The 23,036-nt window shown below is 40.3% G+C and overlaps 1 protein-coding gene across 1 annotated transcript in view; it reads left to right on the top strand.

Moving 5' to 3' along the window:
- The window catches only part of ADGRV1 (adhesion G protein-coupled receptor V1), a 753,646-nt gene that overhangs the window by 211,362 nt on the left and 519,248 nt on the right, over nucleotides 1–23,036 (top strand). Inside the window, exons 36-45 of the mRNA XM_069745343.1 lie at nucleotides 193–292; nucleotides 1,180–1,359; nucleotides 3,759–3,916; nucleotides 4,062–4,155; nucleotides 11,764–11,842; nucleotides 13,489–13,627; nucleotides 17,250–17,391; nucleotides 17,483–17,745; nucleotides 19,760–19,935; nucleotides 20,363–20,487. Of these exons, the coding sequence (XP_069601444.1) occupies nucleotides 193–292; nucleotides 1,180–1,359; nucleotides 3,759–3,916; nucleotides 4,062–4,155; nucleotides 11,764–11,842; nucleotides 13,489–13,627; nucleotides 17,250–17,391; nucleotides 17,483–17,745; nucleotides 19,760–19,935; nucleotides 20,363–20,487 (1,456 nt within the window). The remainder of the gene's footprint in view (nucleotides 1–192; nucleotides 293–1,179; nucleotides 1,360–3,758; nucleotides 3,917–4,061; nucleotides 4,156–11,763; nucleotides 11,843–13,488; nucleotides 13,628–17,249; nucleotides 17,392–17,482; nucleotides 17,746–19,759; nucleotides 19,936–20,362; nucleotides 20,488–23,036) is intronic.

Genomic DNA, 23,036 nt, shown 5'->3' on the forward strand with positions numbered 1-23,036 from the left:
TTCAATGTAAAAAGAGGAAAACCATCACAAATTTGCAGCAAAATCTGCATGCTACATATGTGGATTTTACCTCAGTCTGACACAGATTTGAAGTTAAATTTTCTGCTAGATTTGCCGTAGGAAAATAATTAATTCTATATTCACCGAACAAGTTGAAAATTAGATGACGTGTATGTTATCTCTTATGACTAGGGGCTACTGAACTCAAGTTTTACTGTTCATCTGCTAGACGATCAGATTCCCGAGGAAAGAGAAGAGTACAAAATTCTTCTAAACAATGTCACAACTCAAGGTAAAAATGGGATAACTTATTGAATAACTTATAGATTGGAAAACGACTAATAACGTATTTTCACCGGAGAATCCCTTTAGTGAGTCCAGTTAGAGATGTACTTAGATAATGCTCATTTTAATATCACGCCATAAAACTTTCGATATTTATTATAGAGCCTCTGGATTTTAGGTCCAATGGATCTATTGAATAATATATGCATATTGAATTGTGAAATCTGGCGACAGATCCCCTTTTGAAAGTACCAATCCTGGGAAGTTTTTTCTTTTATTTTACCATTTGCTAGTGCTCAGTTACGTACAGTATGTTCAGTGCATGCATTAAAATACTTAAGTCTCTTTCTTCTGCTCTGGTCCTCTACTGTCCTCTCCTGGACCAGGTGGCTGGTAGTATTTCTAGTATTAGAAATACTACTAGCAGATAGTATATCTGTTTGGAGTGGAAGTCACTTTTTCAATGTAAGTCTATGAGACACAGAACAAGACTCTCAAAGACTTACATTAAGAAAGGAAGTAGCGCTGCAAACGGCAGAAGATGGAGACTGGTAAGTATTTTAACGTACATAATGTACATACATACCGATAGCTAACAAATGTCGAAATACAAAAAAGCTGTTTAGTGGGAATTTAAATAGCTATAAACCTGTTTTATATAGTTCATGTGATCTCTCTTAGGTTTATTACAATTTGAAGTTTCTTACACATATGGTGTCAAGAGCCGTAATATTTAACAATGTGAATATACCGTAGAGTTCAGCTTCGAGAATTATAGACTTACATTTTTGCTGCGCAGAATGTTATAAGGGTTTTATTGACTTAGGTACTTGTAAGAGAACAATAGATGTCTTCAGCCATTTATGTTCTTGGATTGTTTACATATTTTAACAGGGATTTCGGGGCCTGGTGCAGCCATTCTTGATGAACAAGGATATGAAGCAGTTCTCACTGTAGAAGCCAGTGATGAGCCACATGGACTGTTAAGTTTTGCTCCTTCTTCAAGGACCATGATAACTCAGGAAACTAATAAAACTATTCAACTCTTTATCAACCGAGAATATGGATCCTTAGGTTAGTGACAAAAATACTTATAGTATTATGAAACACATAAATAGACAGACAGACAGACAGATAGATAGATAGATAGATAGATAATTTATTTCAGTTCTTCAATACAAAAAGTGAAAATCATAGAGTCATTACAGAGTGATCTATTTCAAATGTTTATTTCTATTAATATTGATGACTATGGCTTACAGCCAATGAAAATGCAAAAGTCATTATCTCGGTAAATTATAGCAATTAACAAAAACACCTGTAAAGGTTTACTAAGCATTTAAAAAGGTCCCTTAGTCTGTTTCAGTAGGCTCCACAATCATGGGGAAGACTGCTGACTTGACAGATGTCCAGAAGGCAGTCAGTGACACACTCCAAAAGGAGGGTAAGCCACAAAAGGTCATTGCTAAAAAAGTTGGCTGTTCAGAGTGCTGTATCCAAACATATTAATGGAAAGTTGAGTGGAAAGAAAAAGTGTTGTAGAAAAAGATGCACAAGCAACCGGGATAACTGCAGCCTTGAAAGGATTGTGAAGAAAAGGCCATTCAAAAATTTGGGGGAGATTCACAAGGAGTGGAGTGCTGCTGGAGTAATTGCTTTAAGAGCCACACCACATACAGACGTATCCAGGGCATGAGCTACAAGTGTTGCATTCCTTGTGTCAAGCCACTCATTAGCAACAGACAATGCCAGAAGCGTCTTACCTTGGTCAAGGAGAAAAAGAACTGGACTGTTGCTCAGTGGTCCAAGACGTTGTTTTCAGATGAAAGTAAATGTTGCATTTCATTTGGAAATCAAGGTTCCAGAGTCTGGAGGATGAGTGGAGAGGCCACAATCCAAGCTGCTGGAGGTCTAGTGTGAAATTTCCACAATCAGTGATGGTTTGGGGAGCCATGTCATCTGCTGGTGTAGGTCCACTGTGGTTTATCAAGACCAAAGTTAGCACAGCTGTCTACCAGGAAAATTTTAGAGCACTTCATGCTTCCCTCTGCCAACAAGCTTTATGGAGATGGAAATATCATTCTCCAGCAGGACTTGGCACCTATCCACACTGCCAAATGTACCAATACCTGGTTTAAAAACAACAGTATCACTGTGCTTGATTGGTCAGCAAACTCACCTGACCTTAAGCCCATAGAGAATCTATGGGGTATTGTCAAGAGGAAGATGAGAGACACTAGATCCAACAATGCAAATGAGCTGAAGGCTGCTATCAAATCAACGTGGGCTTCCATAACACCTCAGCAGTGCCACAGTCTTATTGCTTCCATGCCACGCCGCATTGATGCAGTAATTGATGTAAAAGAATCCCGATCAAGTATTGAGTGTATTTACTGAACATACATTTCAGTAGGCCAACATTTCGGATTTTAAAATAATTTTTCAAGGTGGTGTTATAAAGTATTCTAATTTACTGAGATAATGACTTTGGGGTTTTCATTGGCTGTAAGCCATAATCATCAACAGAAACAGAAATAAACACTTGAAATAGATCACTCTGTAATGACTCTATAGAATATATGAGTTTCACTTTTTGTATTGAAGAACTGAAATAAATTAACTTTTTCATGATATTCTAATTTTGTGCGAAGCAGCTGTAGATACATTCTAGACATGTGTAAGATTCGATTTCTTATGCAAAAATTGGGCAAAGCCATTTCCCATTCCAGCATGACTTTGCCCCTTTGTACAAAGTGAGGTTGATTTGACGAGTTTGGTGTGGAGGAGCTCAATAGTTCTGCACAGACTCGTTACCATAACCCAATAAACACCATTGACATGAACTTGAACACTGACTACAAGCCAACCCTTCCGTCTAACATCAGTATCTGACTTCACAAATGCTGTTTTGGCTATAAAAGCACAGAGTTCCAGACACACTACAAATTTTGTGAAAAGCCATTTCAGAATGGAGACTGTTATCGCTGCAAAAGTGGTCTAAACTCTTAATTACCTTTAAAATGAGATAACCAAAAATAATTAATATAAGTGCAATTTGTGGTGTACATACTTTTGGGTGACATCATGAAGATAAAAAAATAGTTAGATGATAGATCGACACCTTGATAGAGAGAGATGGATAGATAGGACAAAGCAGTACAGGTTCAATATAGCAATTTGGTGCATGCCCACCAGTTGTGACCTAACATAATACTTAGGACAGAGAAAAAACATAAAATGTGGTCAACGCTCCAGAAAATTCAGATGCAAAACCCAGATCTCTATTTTTCCATTTGCAAAGTGGCACATGGACAATTATAAACCACCAGTTTTTGCATCTGCGCTTTCTGGAGCGTTGACCACATGTTATGTTTTTCTAGATAGATAGATAATATTCATTTCCAGAGCTATAAAATGCCATAACCTTGTTTTTATAGTGTAAAATATCTGTGATTTATGTGTGCATTTATTAGGAGATATTAATATCACTTACACCACATATGTGGCACATCTGCTGAATGACACCAGTATGAGCCCAGCAGCACCAGGCCTTGACTATATTGGCACAACTGGATCTTTGATCATTTTAGATGGGGAAACAACTGGTACCATTAACGTGACTCTTTTAGAGGTAAAGTTTTTGTTCACATTTGCTATTTTTATATTACTACTTTTGATTTTCACTGTATAAGTATCATCTTTAATTTAATTTATAAATCTGATCTGTTATATGCAAATTGATGAAAAATGTTTTCGATTGTATTTTTTCCCTTCAGGACGATATACCGGAGCTCCAGGAATACATCTTAGTCACTCTAGTGTCTGTGGAACTGACTGTGAAGTTAGCGACATCTTCTCCTCCGCGTTTAGGTATTGCTTTAGATTACTTTATATTACTACAGGTTTCATTGTTTAGTCCTGTGTATAACTTGTGTAAAATGAAAATAAAAAAAATTCCTTTCCTAGTATTACTGTTTTGGTGGAAACCCCTCTGGAACACCCCAGAATGAATAACTTAACTGACCTCTCCTTTTTCATTCTCAGCAAGCAGTATTAACTCAGGAAGCTTTTAAAACTTTACTATCATTGTGTAATATGTAAGATGTTAAGATTCAGCTCTGCTAGCCGGTCCAAGCAGTTGTCATGCAATTTGCATTCTTACGGTCATGACGAGCCCTCTAGCTTCTCATTCACATGTCTCAGTAGAACATGGAGAGAAGCGGATGGGACACTAGTCAGTAATGACCGTAAGTGTGCGAGTTGTCACAGAGCCGTATCCTAACAGAGTGTCCTGGAGCGGGAAAAAATAGCAAATTAAAGAGCAAATATATTTCCCCAAAACTAAGCACTATACAGTATGACAAAAGTCAAGCTCCTAGGAATGTATATTGGATCACAGTTATAAAGTTATTTGTTTACAATTATAACCACTGCGATCCACTAGATCACGATGGTTGCTAGATGTAGAGGTTATAATATAAATCAAATGGGATGCTAGATCCTGTAACACCATAATATTGCAATATACAGTGAAAATCACTGCGTCTTTTGAAGTTCAGCATACAGCCAGGCTTCAAAGGAGGACCAAGATGGCAGCAATGGAGGTCTTCAGCAGGCCCCTGGCTGCAATGGTAACCCACCAGAGCCCCGTGATTGAGTCACATTTAAACTGGGTACCCTTAAACGATGCTGTCAGAGACTGCCGGCGGCTTCTAAATAGTTAACACCCTGGTGGGAGCTTAGGTTCAACCTCCGCTGCTAGAGACATATGCTGACAGTATAATATAGCTGGTATCTGCCTGGTGTGGACAAAGCTCAGCTCCTGAGTCCTCTGGCAATCACATATATACGTGATATTGTGCTAAGAGGGTAATGGGGGGACCAAACAATCATACATACCATAACTGAGACCTTAGAGGGTAAGGATACGACAATTTCTGATATCTCAGATGATCACTGCTGCGATTGGCTGTGCGGACATTTCCAGCCATGTGTGACGAAGATGGAAGCAGGAAGCACAGATCAACAGAGACTGGATAATGGCCAGAACAGAACCTTTAGGGGATGGGTGCAGGGGAGCATTATGTCTTTTATTATATTTAACCACCTGTAAAATATATTTTATTGGCTGACAAACCTCTGCAATGGGGTAATACAGCATCAGAAAATCCCTGTTCTTATAAATTCTGGATAAAGGACGCTACCAGATAAAGTTAGGCTTCATTATGCTGAGGATGTCTGAAAATTGTTTAAATAATCTTAAATTAATATGGAAATAAAAGTTACATTTGAATTACACTTTCCATTTTTTTCTTTTTTATCTATCTTTAAAAAAGTATGTGGCCCTCCCAGAAGCCATCTTACATACCACGCTGAGTGGTGTTTGCACTTTACCCCAAAGGTTTGACTGACTGATTTCCACAGGAAGGTTTTTTTTTTATAATTTTGCTTTTATAGTTTAGTAGAAAATATTAAACAGTGTCATGGTTTATTTCACAATATTTCTGTAGTTATGTTAGAACAAGGGCTATGAGCACGTTATTCTGTCTTTCAATAACTTGTAATTTACCTTATTTCCTATTTTCTGTAAACGTTAATGGTTATTTCTTGTTTTCTTCTGTGCATGCTCATAGAATTTATATCTTACAGGATAAAAGGTACTGTAACTTACTAGCTGTCTAACAGTCTCTTCTGCCTATCTCCAGTAAATACATACAGTACAGGCTTATACAGTAATTTAATGAAGTCATTCAGATTTTATTTGCAGTGATTGCCACCAAATTTGGCTGCAGGATTGTAATAATCTAAATATGTCTCTACTGTATGTTTGGTGTAAGTAGATAGAGAATTTATATCGTCCTTAGAGCAAAATAAAGTAGCAGAAATACATTAAAATGGAACTGTACTTTCTTCAAACTTTGCATAAAACAATGGTACAATAATACTCTTTATTGTGTGTTTTTTTTATGTATGTGAGTATAGCAGCTATACAGTACAAGTCAAAAATATTGACACATTTGTTTATGCAATTGTTTTCCTTGTTATTATTGGAATTTGCATACTGGAAATATATGGAAGCAAAGAGTAAAGAAACACGTGTGAAACAAACCAAATATGTATTAAACCTCAGATTTCTCAAAATACCACCTTTTTCCTCTGATGGCTACTTTACATCCTCTTGGCTGTTATAATTGTATATCAACTTCACTGGAAAATAGGTAAAACTACTGTAGAAACTGCAACTGACCCAGCCGGTTCCTATGTAGACTAGAAATACTGACCCCACAGTCCCTAGTGGTTCCTACATGGGCAGGAATAGAAATATAAAAAAAACTGACTGTGACATCCAAACATAAATCAGGTCTGTTCAGGTGCTTACCAACCAGAGTCACCAACCCATTTACAATGAAACAGATAAGGCAGCACTCTGTAGCGCTATAGCATGCAAACATAAAATATGAAAATTAAATTGCATTACTGCACTAGAAATATGAAAAATTGAGAATGCTTAGCACACAAATTGTCCAATTCATGTGTACCTGGCAGCCATGTTAAGGCGTTTCTCGTTGCCAGGACCTAATGCCAATCCTCTCTTACACAGTCTACATTTCTCTGGGAACCTAATGTGAATCCTCTCTTGGACTGAAGTCTATATCTCTGTGGAGGGGTAGAATACTGCTGCAATTAAAACATTTTTTCTTCTTTCTGTGCAATTAAAAACACCTGAGGCAGAGGGGCAGAGTGCTCAGTCAGAAGGCCAATGGGCAGGAATAGCCCTAAAAACAGAATTGCATATGGATGGTTTGCGGATAGCTGTGTACGCCCTCCCTTAAGCTTCGCCTACTCTCCGCCTACTTCCTCAGGTGTCCTGCATACCCATCTTTAACATTGGGTACGAAAGGGACATGCGTTGTATGTGAATGAGTGCAGATACGGCGTTTTGACGTGCCCGCCCAATATCCAATGTTAAAGATAGGTACGCAGGACGACGCAGGAAGCTTGCGGAAGTAGGCAGAGCTTAAGGGAGGACGTACGCAGCCATCCGCAAAGCATTCACACGCAAGTATGAACTTAGCCTAAACAAGAACAACTCAGACGTATGCTGCCTGAAAAGCCATCAAGTGCTTCACATTCCTCCTAAAGAACCAGAGGGCAGATTAGAGGGCGATTTACCTGCAGAAGGGTAGGAGTGCTTAGATAGAAAGAAATTGCAGGGTGAGTTAAAATAAACCACAGAATACAAAATGAGAAGATAAGTTGTATACTGCTAGGGAGTATACCTCCTGTTTCCTAAACAGGAGATAGATGCAGGGTGAAAAGCATATTCAGGAGAGAGACAGACCCTAGCTAGTCTTTCACTGACTGTCATATACAACGACAGTATGGCTGGACATCCAAATGAGACTATCACCAGCAGCAAATACCCACAGGGGGAAGTATATATAGCCGCACCCAAAAGATGGCTGGGCAGACAAAAGAATAAATGAAAACAGGATAACAGACAATAACCACCCATAGAAAAGGTGTATCTGCTGTGGCACAAGAGGATAGAGGACCTGACCACTTTTTTGTATCTCACAAAGACATGCCAGTTGATACCAAAAATCTCACATTTTAACTCATCAGACTACAGCACAGATTTCAACTAATCTGATCTTCAGTGCTTGTGTTGCTTGCTTGAAATAATTACTTTCTTTGCATCAATTCAACCATAAATACCTGCTTCTCATAGTCTCCTTTGGGAAATTTATGTTGAAATTTGTCAGTTACTTGTTGAATGTTCATCATTTATGAGGGCTGTCATCTGAGGTGCTGTCAATCTGCAGTTTTCTAAAGCTGGTACAAAAACCTAAAGAGTAAATATAAATTTGTGTGCATGCAAAGTGTAGATGTATGTTCACACTGGCCACTAAACAGACATAACCTAAGATAAAAACAAGCAAGCACCCTGCAGTAAATACATAAATGGCAATAATGCATTAAAATAATATAAGGTGCTTAGTTAACATAATTTTGATTAAATAAAAGTAAATCCCACCACGTTAAGGTGACCCAGGGATGGTCCTAACCTCTGGTATTAAAACCTTACCATGTGTCAATGTGAATAAGGGCTGAGAAGGACTGAAACACGACTTATGGAAACCCAGCCATTGGGAACTAAATGAATGGTATCTCCAATACAAGGAAAAGGGAGGCCACACCCTTACTTGCACAGAGCGCAAAACAACTGAAACAAAAAACGATCCTCATGAGTGCCAGAGGTATAAACGCATCTTATACAAATCTATATCAGAATGATAAGTACCCTCTATCTGTATCTACCACGTGCTGTATAACATCCCTCCCACTTTTAGCCTAGTTGTTTATTGTCTGGTCTAGGCTCCCAGAGGTGAGGTGTGTGTGCGTGTGTGTATGTGTATGTAGAGAGGTGAATAGTGCTGTGTGTGTCTGTGTGTGTATGTGGAAGAGAGGGCAATGATGGGGTGATGGGGTAGAAGGCAATGAATGGTTTGACAGAGAGGGCAATGATAGGGGTGATGGGGCAGAAGGCAATGATTGGGTTGACAGAGAGGGCAATAATGGGGTGATGGGGCAGAAGGCAATGACTGGGTTGACAGAGAGGGCAATGATAGGGATGGTGGGGGAGGAGGAAATGATGGAGGTGGTATAATGGGCAATGATAGGGTGGTGGGGGAAAAGGCAATGATGGGGGTGGGGGAGAGGGCAATAATGGGAGGAGGATAATGAAGGGTGGGGGATTGGGATGGGAGGAAGGGGATTTATAATGCATTTAAGAACGGGGAGGTGGAGGAAGCCTTTATTATCGATTATTATGTATAACACAGTCCCTTAGTATAAAGTGCTCTCATTCATGTATAACACAGTCCCCTAGTATATATACGGTACAATATATATAAGGAGGGGGGCCCAGACATATTTGGTATGCATGGTTCCTCATCCCCATCCTTGTATGCATAGCTCCTTATTCCCATCCTTGTATTCATGGCTCCTTATTCCCATCCTTGTATGCATAGCTCATTATTCCCATCTTTGTATTCATGGCTCCTTATTCCCATCCTTGTCTGCATGGCTCCTCATCCCCATCCTTGTATGCATAGCTCCTTATTCCCATCCTTGTATTCATGGCTCCTTATTCCCATCCTTGTATGCATGACTCCTTATTCCCATCCTTTTATGCACGGCTCCTTATTCCCATCCTTGTCTGCATGGATCCTCAACCCCATCTTACTTACCTTTGCTGCGCGCCCTTGCAGCATCTCGTTACAGTGCCAGCAGCTCCTTCAGCTGGGCGATCACATGTCCCCGCTCATTAAGGTAATGAATATTCACCTTTCTCCACGTCTATGGGAGTGGAGAGAGGTGAATATTCATTACCTTAATGAGTGGGCACCCATGAGAACCCAGCAGCTCCTGGAAGTCGGCTGTATCTGTGCGCACTCTATAAGAGAAATGTCTATGTATTGCCAGTGCAGTGAATATTCATTTCTCTTTAGCAATGGGCACAAGCTTTAGCCACAGCCGCTGGCTCCTGCCTCCTGTGACCTGCTGCTCCGCCACTCCCGCTCTGTAAACTGGGACAATGACTTGTCTATAAGCCGAGGGGGGGGGGCATTTTCAGCACAAGAAAAGTGCTGAAAAACTCGGCTTATACACAAGTATATACGGTTTATAGTGCATCAAGACAGTCACATATGAAACATATTTTTTGTATTATCAGTGAGTCTATCATGTTTTTTTGCACTTAAGGTTTTCTTTTGTGGTGTTTTTTTTTTTTTTTACATTTTTTGTAATATACATACTTTTTAAGGGTTATATGTTCACATTTGCAATCCCTTAATATTATTTATATACTTCCTAGCATTCAGTTTCATCATAGCAATTAAATGGTTTTCATGACTGCATTTGAGATACCTACAAGGCTATAAAAAATCTTCGCATTGATTGACCTTCATGTCTTAAAGTAAGGATGGACTGTCTTTTCTCATACTTAGTGGTTCTTGCTATATTCTGGTTGAGTAGGGCTCAGCACTGTATGAAACTATATCAACTCTGCCTCTGTAAAACATACCTTATGGTTGCACTGGTCGAAGCCATTCCAGGTTTTACCTGATGAAGCTGCTTGAGAGAATGCGAAGATTTTGTAAAGCTGTCATCGGTGTAAAAAGGTTACTTTGAGGAATCTATGGTTTAACACACAGGGGCATAATGATCGCGGTCACAGAGGGTGCAACTGGACCCATGCAGGAATTGAACCCAAAAAAACTATCACCTATTTCAACTGGATGTGCGTCCGAGGACATACATTCAGCTGAAATTTATTGTGGCACGGAAACCTGTGGGCTCCCTGCACTGCAATACATCCCGCCGGCTAATCAGAGGCCGGCAGCTGACAGCGCATGGCAGTGACGTCATGCACGACCCGTGGGGAGCACGTCAAATACAGCTGCTGGTTTCTGCGCTGGATATAGAAGATGTTTAATTTTTTCTTCAAATGTGTTGGAGAAGAGCAGCAGAACAGAGGATATTATTACTGGAAGGAATCAAGATGGGTGACATTATTTCTGGAATGGGCTCACAGTGTGGGACATTATTTCAGGAAGGGGCACAGGATAGAGGACATTATACCAGGAAGGGGCACAGGATGGAGGGCATTATACTACAGGAAGGGATCCTGGATGGTGGACATTATTACTGGAAGGAGCCCCAGGATAAAGGACATTATTACAACATGTGTCCAGGAAGGAGGACATTATACCAGGAAGAGCCCAGGATGGGGACATTATTATTACTAGAATGGACTCAGGGTGGAGGACATTCAACCAGGAAAGGGGCCCAGGATGGGGACATTATTACAGGAAGTAAGCCTAGGATGCGGGTGTTATTACCGGAAGAGATCCTTGATGGGGGACCTTATACTAGGAAGGTGGCCATCATGGGGGAGATTATTACTGGAAGGTGCAAGGATGGGGGACACTGACAGGCGGGGGCCACTACAAGGGACTTTATTACTTGAAGGGTCCAGGATGGATGACATCATACCAGGAAGGGGCTCTGGATGGAGGACATTATTACTAGAAATGGCACAGAATGGAGGACATTATTATTGGAAGGGGCCGAGAATGAGGACATTATTACAGGAGTTAGCCCATGATGGGGAGACATTATACCAGAAGGGGCCCAGGAAGGACATCACTACATGGGGGATGAAAACATATCTCTTTATAGGATCTAGAACACTACAAGGACCATATATGTGACCAACATTCAGGTGAGGCTGAGATCCAAATTTTGTTAAAACAAATTCCAGTTTGCTTCACATGTGTTGCTTGACTCCTTGTTTCCATGTGTTCCTTTGTGGTTTTGCTGACTTCAGTCTAAATCTACAATGTGCACTTTCCAATAAGAACAAGGAAAACTGTATATACAGTATATATAATGTATATATATATTTTGCAGATGCTGAAGGGTTGACAGCCCAGATTATTATTGATGCCAATGATGGGGTCCAAGGAGTTATTGAGTGGCAGAGGACAAGGTATGTTTAAATAAATTACAATTTATTCACTTGTTAAATTTTCTTTAAAAGCTGCTTTGTTAGATTTCTGTTACATCCGCATGCATCCTCATGTCCTGCGTACCCAATGTTAAAGATAGGTACGCAGGGCACATGCAGAAGTATGTGGAAGTAGGCGGGGCTTAATGGAGCCCTCCACAAAGCCCCCGAACGCAAATGTGAACTTAGCCTAAGACCCTAGATCCTGTAACTTCATTCTTCTCAGAAGCATTTCCGTTGGTGGTATAACTAACTTCATTAGTGGGATACAGAGCATCAGAGTCTGAAATAAAGGAAATAATATTAAGGCATGGAATCAAAATGCAAATGCTCCATTTAAAAAAGCTAAGAAGGATTATTAGACACCTGCTTATTCACATGTAGCAGTTTTCTGCATTCATTGTGACAGGTAACCGAACAGTGCACTTTATAGAGAACCTGTCATCACAATTTACCCTGTTAAAGTACATATATAAAGTATAAAGATATGGCCATAATAGCCCTGTTAGACTGATTTAATGGATACCTGTAGTGAAAAAAATCTGCATCCTGGTTTTTTAATTCACCTTAGAAGTTTTGGTGCAATATTTTCTTTGTGCATCAAGACAGGAATTTGTAGGGTCTTCAGCATTCACATAACAGAAAACTGACCGGCACATCAAAAACCAGTCTGAACAGATGCATACCAAAAACAGCTACTTACATGTACAGTATACGAAAATGGTTGCACTCAATCGTGTTAAGGCATGTCAATGTGAAATATGTGAAATGTGAATAGCAAAAATAACTTTTGAATATTAGGAAAAATACATGGAAAATACATGAGACGCTTTGCACAAAATTTGGCCAAATAATGCCGGCCCATCAACCAAACGTCAAGATGGCCTCATGAGTCTGATGGGGCCCTGACCAGTGTGAACACATCTCTCTAATGTCTGAATGCATGGGTGAATGTGGACACCTCTCTCAGTAAAGCCTACATATGGGTTGGCAGGAACAAGCTGTAATTAAAATCACATCATGGTGAAGGGCGAAGTGCTAAGTCAGAAAGCTAGCATACAAATAACAGAAAGCTGACCGGCGCATCAAAAACTAGTCTGAACAGGTGCATACCAAAAAACAGCTACTTTGCCGTGGCCCCTCAGCATTTGTATGAGCCTCCTTTATTAAGCTTCGCACTAACGCCGCCCTTGTCGCGGGTGACGCTTGCGTACATTCATGTCCCACCATTCTCCAGCAAAATGGTGACGGAGCATGAAAATTTAAAAAAGGAGACTCATACAAATGAAGAGGGTCGCTGAACACCCTACCCACAGTCTCGCCTCGATGCATGAAGAGGCTATTGCACCATAACTTCCAAAGTGAATTATATAAGAAGCAGTCTATGCATTTTTTTTCAATACAGGTATCCACTAGATCAGTATAACAGGTATATCAGGGTCATTATGGCAATGCCTTTACGTTAACAGGTTAAATCGCTCTCTGTAATACATATTCAATAAAAGTGAAGCTGTAGGTATTGATTTTTGTGATTCTTGAATTATATAGAAACATAAACTGTAAGCTATTATCTGTAGATATAATAAATTCTCACTTTGTAAATTAATTTACAATGTTTTCACTTTCAGCTTTGAAGTCAATGAAACCCATGGTATTTTGACCCTTGTTGCTTATCGGAACAAAGGAACCTTTGGAAACTTGTCGTTATTTTTCTACGCACAGAATATAGGGGCCCAGCTAGGAGTGGATTATAATGTTTCATCAATGGTAGGGTATTTTTTCTAATTTGCTATGTCAATCAATTGCTGTAATACTGATTCTGAACAAGTACAGTATATATCCATAGTGACTGTCTTATAAACCAGATTGAAGTTGTGGGATTCTTTGTTATCAATTGTTTATGTAATGCAAATTATTGGAGTCGCAATCAAGTGTCTGAAAAAGCAAGAAAAAGTCAATAAAGTTTAACTATTGGTTATAGATTTTAGATACAGTGGGGCAAAAAAGTATTTAGTCAGTCAGCAATAGTGCAAGTTCCACCACTTAAAAAGATGAGAGATGTCTGTAATTTACATCATAGGTAGACCTCAACTATGGGAGACAAACTGAGAAAAAAAAATCCAGAAAATCACATTGTCTGTTTTTTTAACAATTTATTTGCATATTATGGTGGAAAATAAGTATTTGGTCAGAAACAAACAATCAAGATTTCTGGCTCTCACAGACCTGTAACTTCTTCTTTAAGAGTCTCCTCTTTCCTCCACTCATTACTTGTAGTAATGGCACCTGTTTAAACTTGTTATCAGTATAAAAAGACACCTGTGCACACCCTCAAACAGTCTGACTCCAAACTCCACTATGGTGAAGACCAAAGAGCTGTCAAAGGACACCAGAAACAAGATTGTAGCCCTGCACCAGGCTGGGAAGACTGAATCTGCAATAGCCAACCAGCTTGGAGTGAAGAAATCAACAGTGGGAGCAATAATTAGAAAATGGAAGACATACAAGACCACTGATAATCTCCCTCGATCTGGGGCTCCACGCAAAATCCCACCCCGTGGGGTCAGAATGATCACAAGAACGGTGAGCAAAAATCCCAGAACCACGCGGGGGGACCTAGTGAATGAACTGCAGAGAGCTGGGACCAATGTAACAAGGCCTACCATAAGTAACACACTACGCCACCATGGACTCAGATCCTGCAGTGCCAGACGTGTCCCACTGCTTAAGCCAGTACATGTCCGGGCCTGTCTGAAGTTTGCTAGAGAGCATTTGGATGATCCAGAGGAGTTTTGGGAGAATGTCCTATGGTCTGATGAAACCAAACTGGAACTGTTTGGTAGAAACACAACTTGTCGTGTTTGGAGGAAAAAGAATACTGAATTGCATCCATCAAACACCATACCTACTGTAAAGCATGGTGGTGGAAACATCATGCTTTGGGGCTGTTTCTCTGCAAAGGGGCCAGGACGACTGATCCGGGTACATGAAAGAATGAATGGGGCCATGTATCGTGAGATTTTGAGTGCAAACCTCCTAACATCAGCAAGGGCATTGAAGATGAAACGTGGCTGGGTCTTTCAACATGACAATGATCCAAAGCACACCGCCAGGGCAACGAAGGAGTGGCTTCGTAAGAAGCATTTCAAGGTCCTGGAGTGGCCTAGCCAGTCTCCAGATCTCAACCCTATAGAAAACCTTTGGAGGGAGTTGAAAGTCCGTGTTGCCAAGTGAAAAGCCAAAAACATCACTGCTCTAGAGGAGATCTGCATGGAGGAATGGGCCAACATACCAACAACAGTGTGTGGCAACCTTGTGAAGACTTACAGAAAACGTTTGACCTCTGTCATTGCCAACAAAGGATATATTACAAAGTATTGAGATGAAATTTTGTTTCTGACCAAATACTTATTTTCCACCATAATATGCAAATAAATTGTTAAAAAAACAGACAATGTGATTTTCTGGATTTTTTTTCTCAGTTTGTCTCCCTTAGTTGAGGTCTACCTATGATGTAAATTACAGACGCCTCTCATCTTTTTAAGTGGTGGAACTTGCACTATTGCTGACTGACTAAATACTTTTTTGCCCCACTGTATGTGTTTATATGATTAACAACACTATTTTGACCACTAAATGTACAAACTGGCTGCGGGCCTTGCAATCTGAACTTAGCAGCTTAATATATGCTTATGATGGTGTCAAGTTCTGGTCAGGAAACCTGTGGCCAATCTATACGCCATGGTCTGTACACCACCATGTTTCATGGACACCTGAATTCAGCATGATATTTTTAATTTTCCACTAGTTTCTTTCCCATTTCCAATTTCTCTCTCTGAGTTAGTGGTTGGAGACTAGCTGCTGTGATGTCTGCCATTCACAGTGCACAGAGACATGAGACACTCCTCTGTGTTTGTGTAGCACATCTTCAGAACTGCAGTAGCATGGAGGACATTACGCAGCAGTGCTGAGCAATCAAGCTGTGAATTCAGTTCTGGGATATATATACACTTACTAGAAAGCAGCAGTACCAGTCCGTGTGTCTCTCTGCCCCTCTTTTCTCTTTTATGTTACCACTTCATATGCTTTGTAAGGTTTCTGCTCACTCTGCTGAGTTTGAGCTGGGTACGGGAAGCCATTAAAGTAAAAATGTCCAGGCTGGTTTATTAAGACTTCATAAACCATTCCTCAAACAAAAGAAATAAACAGCTTTCAGTGAAGACAAAACCAAAGTAAACAGTCCAAATAATGGCACTATGGTGTTGTTATGGTACACCCTTGCTGGACAGCATGCAGTACACAAACCCAGCCGGAGACATCACACAGAAGGCCTTCTTACATCCACACTATGTGCAATATTAATTTTGCAGAACTTCATGTATGTGCCATACCACGCCCCAGGGTGGGGATCTATGAGCACCCAGTCCCACCCATCTCTCTGACTTCCTCCGCCACTCTCTATTAACTCTCTCAGCACTGTACGAGCTGGAGCTTGCTTCCAGGCTTACATCACTGAGAATAACCATCTCTGTGATAGATATCTTCCTTCAATGATGTGTCCACCGGCCATCTTGCCACCTTAATAAACAGTTGTAATCTGATCTGTCAGTGAGATGGTAGGCTGCCTTGCGGATAAGATAAACTTCTTATGTTTGCTTTTATTATTGATTTATGCAAAGTTTGTTGAAATAACTGTGACCATTACACTACAGGATGATTAAAAAAGCATAGTGCAATATGAAAGCCTTCTTATTCATCAGAGAGAACATAGCTCAAAGTTATGATTATAAAAAGACTCATTATTTATCCAAGTTTTATCTATATACTACAAATGTTCCAAGTGATTTCCATTGGTGACATGTCAGATGTCTATGATGTAGTCTGGTTTTGTCCTGACATGTGCCAGTATATCCTCATACTGTATATGGACTCTTCGGTTTCAGTGATACATTGTCCCAGGTTGTTCAAATCCAATGGATGTAGGGGGTGAAGTCGTCAGATAGACTGAGTTCTTGGTCTAACCCCGTAGAAAGGGTGTTAGATTGGGTGATCATGGAGGCAAGCACAACATTGGTGTACCGACCTGAGAAAGCGCATCAGTGACCCAATCGAGTCCTTATCTCAGGATATGTTGTACGCATCTAGACAGAACCAGACCACTGCCTAGACCTCTGCCATGGCACCAATGGAAATCATTTTGAACACTTGTAGTGTTTAGATAAAACTTGGATTGACAGTGTGTATTTTCATGTTAAAAAATTTGTGTTGTGTTCTCTCAGTTATGAATGCTGGGGCTGTAATTTTGGCACTATCCTTTGTGAATTATCCTGTATTATCTGTAAAGTCATCATTCTTGAGTCAAGTGAAGTAAACCGATTTTTTTTTTTAGATTTTAGCTTTTGCTGATGGAGAAAGATATAAATTTATTGATGTAATTATCAATGATGATGATCTCCCAGAAGGAGATGAAAAATTTCAGCTGATACTTGCAAATCCTTCTCATGGACTGGAGTTGGGCAGGAATACCACAGGTGATACAGTCCATTACACAACATATTGCACCAAGTTGTTGTGTGTATATTAATGTGCTGTGTCTGATATCTTGCATCTCTTTTATGACAGCTACTGTTACAATTCTGGCCAATGACGATGGTCATGGAGTTATATCTTTTAACAACACTGAGCACTTCTTCCTGCGGGAGCCCACAGCTGTGTACTTGACCGAGAGCGTTGCAGTGCTCTGTATTATCAGGGACCCTCCACAAGGAATATTTGGGACTGTCACTGTGCAGTATTTTATCACTGGAGAGAATGGCTCGGATGCTTCTGGTGATCTGAATCCAGTAGAAGGCTATGTCATCCTAGAAGAAGGAGTGAGGTTCAAGGTAACGCCTCAACCCAGCATGGACGTTGTAACAGCATTGGGTTATTCATGGCATTTTAAGCATCAAAGCTTGGAAATTACCAAATTATATAGGCTTTACTGTGTGAAGAATGAATCGGCTTTACCACATAGTAGCTGGAGTAGGTTGGGTACATGGTGCCCAATAAGTTATATATTAAACTATATAAAAGGGCATTGTTCAGATTTATTATTCACTCTTAAGGAAATCTAATCCTGAACAATGTCTTTATTTTTTGTAGAAGCAGCTTTTCCCCTATCCAAGGGCTGTATCTGGTACTGGAGATCATCCTTACTAACTTTAGCTGGGCTGGACTGCAGTACTCAGGCCATAAACTATAGTGGTGTTGGTCTGATAAACACTTTTTTTTCTCATATTACCAATCCAATTTTTACAACAATCCATGGCCAATATATAAAGTGGAAAAGGAAATCACAAGCTCACCTTTATTTCCAATTAAGGATTTTGGAGATCCTGGAGCAGAAGCTGTTGGAAGTCGATGACTGATTGAAAAACGAGTTGGGTTTGTTCAGCTCGATTCAAATGGGTTCAAATTAAAATTGGCTCTTTATTTCATAAATGTAAAATTCATAGAAGAATGGTGAAAGGATACTGATCTTCAACTTGTTTCATTCGCTATATGCGTTCTTAGTCATGATGAAATACCATGAGCATGAAGTTTCATCACAATTAAGAACGCATGTAGCGTTTGACACGCGATGATGATCAGTATCCTGTCACCACTCTTCTAGGAATTTTAAATGATTTAAATAAAGTGCTAATTTTTACCCCTTTAGATCAAACTGGAAAACCCACCTTTTATTTCAATATATAAAGTCCTCAAATCACATTAGATTACAGTTGGGAAAATGTACCAATTTCAGTGAGATTGGCCTACAACATAACATTAGTGGTGGCTGGGTAGGGGGTCTTCGGACTCCTCCCTGAGAGATGATGTCTAGGGAAAAAAGATCGGGGTAGTTTAAATTCCAACACCTCATGCTTTTGTCACCCAGGCAGATAAGTCGCTACCAGAAGTGTCTGGTGGCAACGTGCTACACTCTTCTCATAAAAGGACACCGGGAGAGATACTGTAGCACTGAGTATGGACAGCCTAATGTCTATAAATGTTTTAGAATGGAAAAAATAATTACCATCCATCTAACGTTTTACTTGATATTTATGTGCATATTTTTTTTTAAATTTCCTTTAGCCAATATCAAAAAGAACAATACAAACAAATAGAATAACAAACAATGCAAAGATAACCCAACCGGATCATGCCCTTTAACCCCAGAAATAAGGAGAGCAAAATAATAAAAATAAAGTAATAAATAGTTAAATAAAAATAACAGTTACTTTCTCCAAATCTGTAATCTTTTTTTCTTGTGGATTCTGCTAACAAGTTTCATAATAATAATAACTATTATTATTATTATTATTAATTATTATTTTTTAATGCTATAGCACCAACATATTCCGCAGCATGTTTCAAACACAGTGGCCTTCAGACTGGCATTTCGTACGTCTTAATGAAGGTCATGCAGGAATAAGATGCATTGAATTCTTTAAAAGGCACACAATTGCTTGCACATCCACGCACCTCATTAGAAATGTTACTCCAGCACCTGACTGGAATAAAATTTCTGGTGTAAGATATACCATCACTATTGATTAATTTGACGGGTAGCCACACCCCACCCCGCCTCGTGCTTAGCTCCTCCCATTTTGTAAGAGCACCTTGAAAAAGACAATAATCTCAAAATTGTTGCGCAACTCCATTTTGTACAAAAAAATTAAAACTTTTCTAAGTATTTGACATCAATTTTCTGGTTAAAAACACTTTGATGAATCACCCCCAATATGCTTAGACAACCAATTTTTACTGTTACTTATTTTTCCCTAAAGAAAGAGATTAGCTGTAGCTTCTTTTAGAGTAGAATTTATTGTGGGACCGTGATGGAGATTTTGATTCCTTCATTTTTTTTCTAAACAGACTTTGGAGATTGCTGCAGTACTGGATGAAGAGCCAGAGATGGATGAACATTTTACTGTCACGCTGCTTAATCCCACAGGGGGTGCTAGACTGGGCACTAGAATCCACATAGAGATAACCGTCCTCCAAAACCAAGCACCCCAAGGGCTGTTCAGCATCTTCCCCTCAAATAACAGGTAATATAAGTGTATAAGCTTAAAGAGCACTTGCCACCAGGTCGAAAGTGGCCAGTTTTGCCTTGATTTTATTTGCACTGCTCTGCTTAGTATTGCACACATTGATTTTTTCAATCCTCCATACGGTTCCAGAGATATGAGCCTTTTCATTTAGTTCTAATGTGTATGGTCTTTACCAAGGGGGCAGTGCTCACAGGTTTCTTTGGGGGCTTGTCTTTAGGCCGCTCTGCATTATTTTCCTGAGAGCAGCACCACCTTGTAAAGAGCATAAAAATGACCACTAAATAAAAGGGCGCATATATATATATCTGGAATAGTACTAGGGTTTTAAAATTAACACAAAAAAAATGGAGTTACAGATGGCCTGTCAATGTTAATTGTTTGTGTATGTTTTTTTCTCTCTCCACGCCCCAATCTGATGATGTAGAACAAGCTCCATAACAGTTGAAGAGAGCAATGCAACGGTCTATATGAAAGTGTCCCGCAGCAACGGCCTGAACATGTCTGTGAGCGTGGAGTGGGAGACGGTATCGGGGAGCGCGTTTGGCATAAGTAAGATACTGCATACAGTATATCTATTATTTCACAATCTCCTCAGAGCAGTGACCTATCTACCATTACCTGTGTATGTCAGTCAGAATATGCAGGAATTTGAGCAAAACGACAAAGGAGGTTTGTGACAAAAAAAATGGAATAAACTTTATTCCATTTAAAAAAATCAACACGCACAAAATTGAAAAAGGATGACAAGCCAATAGCCAAATCCTTGGTGACACAAAAATGTGATATAACATGTACTATATAATTGTCTAAGGGTCACTTCCGTCTGTCTGTCTGTCTTTTTGTCTGTCACAGATATTCATTGCTTGCGGCCTCTGTCTGTCATGGAAATCCAAGTCGCTGATTGGTCGTGGCAAAACGCCCACGACCATTGCCACGACCAATCAGTGATGGGCACAGTCCGGCAGCAACATGGCCGCTCTTTCCTTCCCGCAGTCAGTGCCCGCTCCATAATCCCCTCCAGTTAGCCCTCACAGAGGGTTAATAGCAGCGTTAATGGACCGCATTATGCCGCGGTGTAACGCACTCCATTAACGCAGCTATTAACCCTGTGTAACCAACTTTTTACTATTGATGCTGCGTATGCAGCATCAATAGTAAAACGATCTAATGTTAAAAATAATAATAATAAAAAAAGGCTATTCTCACCCTCTGACGTGGCACTGTTCTCGGCAGTGCAAGCGGCAGGTTCTGGTGCTAAGGATGCTATGCAAGAAGGAACTTCCATGACGTCACGGTCATGTGACCGCGACGTCATCACAGGTCCTGCGCTCATCCAACCCTGGGACCGGAAACTGCCGCATGCACCGCACACAGGCGACAGGACTACAAGGGGTCCCTCAGAAGGTGAGTATATGTTTATTTTTTTATTGTAAGTCTTTTTAAACCTGCTACATATGTGTCTGGGCAATACTACGTGACTGGCCAATATACTACATGACTGGCCAATATACTACGTGACTGGGCAGTATACTACGTGGCTCTGTGCTGTATACTACGTCGCTGTGCAATATACTATGTCGCTGGGCAATATACTATGTGACTGGGCAATATACTACATGGCTGGGCAATATACAACGTGACTGGGCAATATGCTACGTGACTGGCCAATATACTACGTGTCTGTGCTGTATACTACGTGGCTCTGTGCTGTATACTAGGTCGCTGTGCAATATACTACGTAGCTGGACAACATACTACGTGACTGGGCAATATACTACGTGGCTGGGCAATATACTATGTGGCTCTGTGCTGTATACTACGTGGCTCTGTGCTGAATACTACGTGGTTGGTTCAATATACTATGTGGCTGGGCAATATACTACGTGTCCTGTGCAATATACTACGTGGACATGCATATTCTAGAATACCCGATGCGTTAGAATCGGGCCACCATCTAGTCTATATATATAATTGTCTAAAGGTCTGTTCGTCTGTAACCAAAATCCCGCATCGCTGATTGGTCAAGGCCAGCCAGGCGCGACCAATCAGCGTTCATTTATAAACTACATACATATACTAGAATACTAGAATTAGAATAACATAAAAGACAGTCTGTGAGGGAGAGAATAACATGGAGGACAGTGTGTGAGGGAGAGAATAACATGGAGGACAGTCTGTGAGAGAGAGAATAACATGAAGGACAATCAGCGACAGGCGCAGACCGGCCACGAATTAGCGTGGGATTTGAACCACGCTTCGCTGATAATGTATATATTTTACCCGGAAAATCCTGTGTATTCATTGCATTATTCTTAAATCTTCATAAATAAACTACAGACATATTCAAGAATACCCGATGCGTTAGAATTGGGCCACCATCTAGTTGTGTAAAAAACCCAATAAAGACCAGGGCCCTTACAGGGAGGGCACAGATAGGGGATTCTACCGAACAAGCGGCATAATCTAGTGTGTGATAATATAAATTGTAAACGTCATTATGGACATAACTACCGCACATGCAACCTGTCCCTATACACACTGAAGTAGATAGTCATAATCCTGCACTTCCGTTATATTTTCCCCCAGAGGAAGCCACAAATACCATACGCGAAACATATTATCACACACTAGATTATGCCTCTAGTTCTATATATTCCCATAACTGTGCCTTCCCTTTAAGAGCCCTTGCCTTTAATGAGTTTATTATACAACGCTATGTTACATTTTTATGTCACAATAGTTTTGGCTATTGGCTTGTTATCCTTTTTAAAGGGAACCTGTCACCCCGTTTTTTCAGATTGAGATATAAATACTGTTAAATAGGGCCTGCGCTGTGCGTTACAATAGTGTATGTAGTGTACCCTGATTCCCCACCTATGCTGAGAAATACATTACCAAAGTCGCCGTTTTCGCCTGTCAATCAGGCTGGTCTGGTCAGGTGGGCGTGGTGACATTGCTCTTTTCTTCCCCAGCTTTCCGTTGGTGGCGTAGTGGTGTGCGCATGTCGCAGTGACGAATCCACTGCGCGCACGTGAAGAAGCAGCGCGCGATCTGCGCTATTACCCCCTGTCATCGGTGGGGGCGGCCATCTTCCTGGG

This window comes from Ranitomeya imitator, chromosome 1, assembly GCF_032444005.1.
Source record: "Ranitomeya imitator isolate aRanImi1 chromosome 1, aRanImi1.pri, whole genome shotgun sequence".
Classification (NCBI taxonomy): Eukaryota; Metazoa; Chordata; class Amphibia; order Anura; family Dendrobatidae; genus Ranitomeya; species Ranitomeya imitator.